This window comes from Lotus japonicus, chromosome 6 (genome assembly GCF_012489685.1).
Source record: "Lotus japonicus ecotype B-129 chromosome 6, LjGifu_v1.2".
NCBI lineage: Eukaryota > Viridiplantae > Streptophyta > Magnoliopsida > Fabales > Fabaceae > Lotus > Lotus japonicus.
Genome location: NC_080046.1, coordinates 52,099,772 through 52,107,585, shown reverse-complemented (window position 1 = coordinate 52,107,585; position 7,814 = coordinate 52,099,772). Strand labels below are relative to the sequence as shown.

The following is a 7,814-nucleotide window of genomic DNA, read 5'->3' as shown; positions in this document are numbered from 1 at the left end:
TCTCCGTCGACGGTAGCTGGAACCCACAATTTGGAAGGATGGGGTGTGCAGCTGTAGTTCGAGATGGACATGGCAGATGGGTTACCGGAATCTCTCAGAGCTTTCATCAGGGAGGGCCATTTCTTGCAGAGATCTTGGCGTTGGAACTATGCCTTTTGCACGCGAAAGACAGTGGAATTAAGAAGGTGGTTTGTTGGTCTGATTGTGCTACACTTGTTAATCTTTTGCAAACAGGGAGTGATGCAGCAAGCTATTGGAACCTTGAGGATATCCAGCGTGTCAGGCAGCTGATGACTACCTTTGAGGAGATTAATTTAGTAACCATTGAGCGGGATAAGAACAATACAGCGGACGCTCTGGCTCGGGAAGCATGTAGAACTGGGACGCCATTTCAGCGGTGGAATGACCCCCCTCTTTTGTTTATGCATCACTGTATTTAGATGCAATTAGTTAATCTTTCTCTTCTGTTAATTTTCCTCTTGTAACCAAAAAAAAATTTTCCATCATTTAAATCTTATTAATTTTATTTTAAAAAAAATCTCTAATACATACTCAGTTACAACACACTTAATAGCTCTCTCTTTTCTTGCCTTTAATTAAAATTTTATAAAGTTGGTTTTCATCTGTTGAAATCTTTATATGTATTCATTTCAATTTTATAACGTTAAGATGCACTTTCTTTTTTTTTGAAATAAAGATGCTCTTTTTACACAGCTATCTGTTTTTTCTCCTTAACTTTTGTACATGTATTTATCCCATGATCTAAAAGATTTCTTTCGCGCGTGTGACCAGTGGCAGAAGGAGACTTAATTTCAGGTTGATGGGAGCCAAAATAAAATAGGAAAATGTAAAAAAAGAAAGTTTAAATATTTTTTATCTTTAAAAATTGACGGTATTTTATGGTCATCCAAATTTTAAAGTAGAGTATACAAATTTAATATACAACTAAAACATTATGTATAAAACAATATATATATATATATGTTTGTATTAATTGAACCGCGTGATTAAACCAAATATAGTAAAAATTTGTGAAATGTTGAAAATTTTAAAAGCTAAACTATTCATATGTACGTATCCACCAATTGCTAGATGTTAAGGGTTTCTTACTTCCATTAGGGCCTGATCAAGTTTGCTCACTATGCTTCTATACCAGAACATATTCAAAAGCTTAAAATTGAGAGGTAAGAGAATTCAAATTCTTAAATTTATTCTCAATTTATATCAAATTTCCAGAATTACATATAACCTACTTTTCTTTATTTATATGTATTATTAATACTTTGAACATTGGAAGAGAGAAAGTTCAATTGAATTGAAAGTATTATGGTTAAAACTTTGCACCACAAACTTCAAATTGATTTTTTATAAAAAAATTTGATGTATACCTCCCGTAATTGATTTTTATAAAAAAATTGATGTATACCTCCAGTAATTAAGAACATAGGAGTAGATTGTAGGCTAGACTAAAATTATAGTGCCTCACACCCCTCCACGTCGTTTTTGTTTGATAGGAAAATGTTAATTGTTAGTAATTACAAATGTTCATCCTCAGAGTTCGAACCCTGGACTTTCATCTTCAACACCAATTTCTACCCTTAGCTCAACCAAATGAGCTACCCCTCCACATTATAGTTAAATGACGTTATTACCAATAAAGTAAAATGTTTTCTTCACATCAGTTTTAGAGAGATATAAAAATAGAAGAGAGAGAGAGAGAGCTGCGAGATGTGTTAAGTGATGTTAAAAGATATAAGACGAAAATGTGAGTGAAAATGAGATAAAAGAAAAAAATAAATATAATTTATCAAAGTTTCCCAAAAACCACACTAAAATGTTTAACAAAGTTCCCTACTCATTTTGAAATGCAGTGACTAATGGAGAGAGTCCTAAAAGATAAAAATCATTTTGAAATGCAGTGACTAATGGAGAGAGTCCTAAAAGATAAAAATTAATTAGAATGAGAAATGCTATGAAAACATATTTAGAGAGTCTTTTCCAAACAATCTTTATTGGTTAAAATCTATATAAGGTCCCACCAATTTGGGTGCGTGAGTAGGGATGGCAATTTTACCCAAACTCATGGGTACCCGCCCGAACCCGATCCGATTTGACGGGCAAAATCCGAGTTGACTGGATTTGGGTTTGGGTTTGGGTTTTGCCCGTTACTGTAGCCATTTATGGGTTTGGATTTAGTATTAGTTAAATCCGTGCCCATACCCGCCCAAACCCGAACCCAAAGATACCCGAAACATAAAATTACAAAAAAACCCTCATACATATATATATATTTATAAACTTTATTCTTAGTGTTTGATGATTAATTGTACTTTTGTATGTTTGAGAAAGTAAACTTTAAACTATTGTTGTCTCACTTTAGTGATGGATGAGGATGATGAATAGTATTTGTTTTTTTTTTCTTTATATGAATTTCACTTTTTTTTTATACGAAAGTAAGTTCTGGATTGAGTTGTTACGTAACTAATGGGTTTGGGTTTGGGTTTCGGGTAAATCCGAAACCCAATGGATTTGGGCATGGATTTCATTTTATCGCCCATAAGGGTTTGTGTTTGGGCTTGGGTTTGGGTTCTAGGATTTGGGTTTGGGTTTGGTAATTGTAAAACTCGTGCCCGATCCTACCCGTTGCCATCCCTATCCGTGACCCATATAATGCAATGGACCTAGTATGAATTTCAATTAAAAAGAGAGCCTTGGTAACTGGTAAAAGAGTGCTTAATTATGTGTTGGTACCACTCAATATTATTCGCATTGATAATTTCTTTTTATAGTTTAAACTACACTTATTCTCAAGTGAGGCAATTGGAAGAGTCAAATATGATTACTATGAGTGGTAAAACTCTCCCTACCAAGTATTTAATGTAGCTGTGTTAAAAAACAATCCATGTTGATGTATACACTACCTTTAATTTAAGCTAAAGTTTCCATACATTGTCTATGTAAATTAAATAAATTTTACATAGACATTCAATCATTTTATGGTACATCAGCTGTACAGTTACGTGATTACAATCTTAGTTAAATTAAAAAAAAAAAAAATCGTGATGACATCTGAAACAACTATGGAATGTCATTGTAAATTTCTTTTAGGCTTAAATAAGTTTTTGATCCCTAACCTTTTCATACGTTTGGTTTTGGTCCCTCGTCGGAGTAAAAGTGGGTTTTAGTCCCTAACCTTTGTCAAAAGGTTTGGTTTTAGTCCCTCCAGAGCTCTGAGTCAACGCCGGAGCTCCGGTGGCCCATGTGGCATGGCCACGTGGGATTAATGAGCTGACGTGGATTTTTTTCTTTTAAATTAAAAAAACATAATTAATTTTTTAAAAAGAAATTGTAATCCTAATTTAAAATTCTTAAAAAAAAAACCTAATTTATATAACTTTAATCCCTAATCAAATTTTTAATATTAATCCTAAATTTTTTAACTCAAATCTGCTCTATGCCGTGCAATCCATAACAGTTCCTATTTTTCTTCCTATCCATCATCAATATCTCCTTCTCCATTATCAATTTGTTTTTTTAGCACCTAAAATTTGAAATTCCGCTAATTCCTTAGAACACATAACTTAAGGTAAATAAAAAGAAAATATTAATAAAACAGAAATTGAATTGGTTATGAACTGGGTAGCAACTTGGCTGCAAGGAAAAAAAAAGTTGCGAAAATAATTGTTGGATGGGAGATATGATCATCTCAACAAAGGAATTTTACTACTACAAGCCACAATTTCAGCACCATCTTCAATCCTTTTGGACTGTATTTTTGATATTGGTTGAAATTAGGGTTCCCAAATGGTGTGGGTACTCCATCTACCCAGTTAGATCCAAGGAAAGGTTGGGATCTGCATGGTCAGAGAGAAGAGGGGGTGGGTTGAAATAGAGGCTTGGAAAGGTTGAGGGAGAAAAGCTGCAAGATCTGTCCACCATCGGGTTTCTCTCGTTATTTTCTACCTTTTTCTATGAACTTGTTCTTCTTCTACTGCAATAGATTGGAAAATGATTTTCTGAATCCAGAGGGTAATAGCCATGGGAGAACAAGGTCTGGCGGTGGTTTTGTGGCCGTGACTGGGAGCTTGTGGTGGTGACTCTGTTTCGGTGAGATGAGGAGGTGGTTGTTGGTGGCCGTCGGGGTTGAGTTCATAGTCGCCGGGAGAGGATGATGAATCGGAGGAAAGCTGAGGCTTTGGGGGTTAGATCCATTGGATTGGAGGTTGCAGGCCCTGCTGGAGAATGCTGAGATGAAGATCCAAGATTGTCTTGAATTTCCAATTTTTAATGTTTTTATTTATAATATATGCAATTATTTAGGGAGGTTAATTAGGGACAGTAAATATTGAGGTTTAATTATGTTTTTTAATATTTAAAATGAAAAAAAATCCACATCAGCTCAATAGTCCTACGTGGCCATGCCACCGGAGCTCCGGCGTTGACCCATAGCTCCGGAGGGACCAAAATCAAACCTTTTAACAAAGGTTAGGGACTAAAACCCACCTTTACTCCGGCGAGGGACCAAAATCAAACATATGGTAAAGGTTAGGGACCAAAAACTTATTTAAGCCTTTCTTTTATACAGATCGCGTACTGTATATATACATTAAATCCCTACTAATATCAAAGATATAGAAGTCCAGACTATATTAATTAACTGGACTCTTACAACATTAATATTGGTTTATCCTAGCCCTACAATGCAGGATACAAATGAGTCACGCCAGATAGACAATACTCTCCGCAACACATAATTGCCATTTGCAATTTGTAGCGAGAATCATCTTTGTGTATCATTTCTTTTAACTTTGCAATTTATGACGGTAAAAAACCTGTCAAAAGCTCCACAAATTGCAAGTGTGAATTGTGTATCGCTGAAAGTGAATGTCCAATACTCATTTTTGTTATTATACATTAACCATAACTCACTAGCTAAGATGAGATCATAGGATAACAAACAACAAACTTAGCACCATTACCACCATGACAATTGGGTTTGGTTGCTCTGTTGCCACAGCCAGGGACTTGTTGGAGTCAGGGTCAGACACTTTAGACCCACCAGAAGGACCAGTGGGTGCATCTGCAAGTACAGATGCAGATGGTGAAGGTGCAGGGCTTGAGGCAAGTTGCCCCACGTCAAGTGCAATATCAAATTTGCAAGTTCCATTAGAGGGTGAAGGGTCTTTGTTGGTGATAATTGAAAGACCATTGAACACACACCCATCTTTGTTTTGATTAGTCACTTGGTAGAACGAATTGAATGCAAAAGAAACTTTGGTCCTATTATCCATCTTCTCACAAGATGAACCATTGCTCACACTAGTGCATCCTGTTGACGCCCCACACGCAATCTTCCAATTCTCCTTCATCTTGGGGTCTTCAGGGCTCGCTTTCGGATCAAGCACACACCATCGTTTCTCAAGGTACTTCACCCCTTTCGCCGGGACGAGCTTTTTCCCTTTACCTAAATCCAGTTGGTACTTAATGCTTCCATCATAGTTGAAAATCCCCCAATGCGGTTCAAAGTTCCCTGGTAGAACACTCTTGGAATTCTCATCGATTAATCCGAACATGTACACTTCTGGCATCGAATTAGGCCTCTTAGGGGGTCCTTTTTTGCTGTTGATGCGATCAATCAAGCCTTGGTAGAATCTCTGAGCGTTGGCATTGTTGGCATTTGAGTCGCCGTCTGTCGGCCACCCAACTTCTCCAACTATGATCGGCATTGATCCAACTGTTGAGGATTCTTCAAGTGTAAGTAGGTAATAATAAATAAATAAATTCGCGTTGAGAGTTATGAATAATATATAAGTGAAATGACTCATACCTCCGTGTTTTTCCAGTGCGGTCGCAAGGGTGTCGAGGTTTCCATCAAAAGCATTGGTGTATGTGACATCGCCGTCAACTAACGCGGTGGAGGAGCCGTTGAAGAAGGCGAAGTCTTTGGGGAACTTGGAGTCGTAGTAGAGGCTGAGGAAGGGGTAGATGTTGATGGCAATGGGGGCGTTGTTGTTGTTGAGGAACTTGAGGATTGCGACGACTTGGTCCGTGACATTTGCACGAAAATCTCCTCCTGATGGAAGGTTAGTGTCGGTTTCGTAGATGTCTGCGTTTAGAGGGACTGTGACCTGCACCTTTTTGCCTAGTCCTGCTTTGTCAAGGGAGGATTTGATGTTTTTGAGGGCTGGAAGGACGCTGTATATGAATCTGTCCTTGAAGTCCTTGAGGAATGCTTCATTGCTCACAGCAACATACCTATAATTAATGTGCCAAGTTAATGTTACTGTTTTCCTTCATCAAATAAGCACTTTGCAAGAGGTGTTTGCTAACTTATGTCGTTTTTAGGTGAAATTTTTACTTTGTGGGATGCCTCATCTATTGTGTATTGAGAAAGATTATTTCTCAAAGTTCTCAATAAAGCTCTCAATTGCTATGAATAAATCTTTTTATTGGTTGTGAACAAATTATTTATGCTTGTATCTAAGGAAAAAAAACCCTTAATTTTAATTTCATGTATGACTTAATTTGCAAGAACAGAGAAGCTCAAGTATATAATCATAACTTTGAATTGCATAATTATTTCTATAAGTCCACAATCTATAAGGTTGTAGTTCCATTAGTGTTAATGTAGATTACTTATTAACTACCTTATGTCGACTCCAATTTTGACATATGCTGAAACGTTTTGAGCCACCCAATCATCAGCAGCTTTGGTGTTGTTCTCAAAGGTTCCCAAAAGATCATTGGGAATTCCAACCATAACCTGAATATTAGATTTTGCAAGAGCCTTCATGGCCTCAGGATCAGCCTCAAAAAGCTTGACCTTATCGAATCCATTGTCCTTCATGAGACGCACAACTATGTCTCCGGGAAGGGGATTCGTTGCCACTCTTCCCCAGTTGCAGGCAAAGCCCGCCGCCGCACGTGGGCAGAGCAGGCAAAGTGCCACCGCCACCAAAATGTAAGAAAATATATGTACATGTCTCATGTTTCTCCCTAGCTCTCTCAAATTTCTAGCTAATGTGTTTATGTAAAAAGGTTTGGGAATTTTTCTGGTATGGTATTAAACATGTGGAAGGAAAAACAAGAACGGCGTAAAGAACAAGAGTTTCTAACGTTCCTAGTCATGAACATTTGGGGGATTTCTATAACAACAAACATGCTAAAAGTGGCCATGTTTCACTTTCTAATGGCAACAAATTTAATTTATGGTCCACATTGGTGCATGCTAATTTAGGGGTTACCTTAATTGGACCTAATTTCACTCAAGAAGATGGCGATGACATGATATGTAAGGCATAGTAGTTAGATTTTTAAACAATTAGTTATGTTCAGTTAGTGATTAAGTCAGTCAGTTATTAGGACATGGTTTTAGTATGAAAGTGATATTTCAAAATAATAAACATTACAATAATGTTTGGTGTATATCCCTTTGAGTATATACGACTAGAGAGATAGGAAGAGATGAAATATAAATGATAGATGTGATGTGACATAAGAGAAATAGAGAGAGAAAAAAGGGTGTCTAGAAATATATGCATTGTTTGGTGATACACGTGTCGTTATTAAAAACAATATGTGCAGGGAAATATTAATTTGTTGCCAATGTTATCATTATTAGAGGAGTTCTTCCATGCCCTCTCTAATTTAAAGGGTTATGTTGCAATTTTCTTGTTAATCACAAAAATGCATTTTTTAACTCTTTTTACAAGGTATTTATTACACTAAAACATCACTTATTTATCGATTATGAAAGGACAATCTTTAGAGAACGACATAAAAAAGTTTTCCTTATCAATAATATTATTAGGGTT

The 7,814-nt window shown here is 36.5% G+C and overlaps 1 protein-coding gene across 1 annotated transcript; it reads right to left on the bottom strand.

Moving 5' to 3' along the window:
• Nucleotides 1-4,535: 4,535 nt before the first annotated feature.
• LOC130721833 (glucan endo-1,3-beta-glucosidase 5-like) lies at nucleotides 4,536-7,123 on the bottom strand. The gene is made up of 3 exons (XM_057572411.1): nucleotides 6,648-7,123; nucleotides 5,828-6,255; nucleotides 4,536-5,734 (listed from the first exon to the last, which is right to left on the bottom strand). The coding sequence occupies exons 1-3, from the start codon at nucleotides 6,986-6,988 to the stop codon at nucleotides 4,944-4,946; spliced, it is 1,560 nt and encodes a 519-aa protein (XP_057428394.1). The 5' UTR covers nucleotides 6,989-7,123; the 3' UTR covers nucleotides 4,536-4,943.
• Between the last annotated feature and the right edge of the window lie 691 nt (nucleotides 7,124-7,814).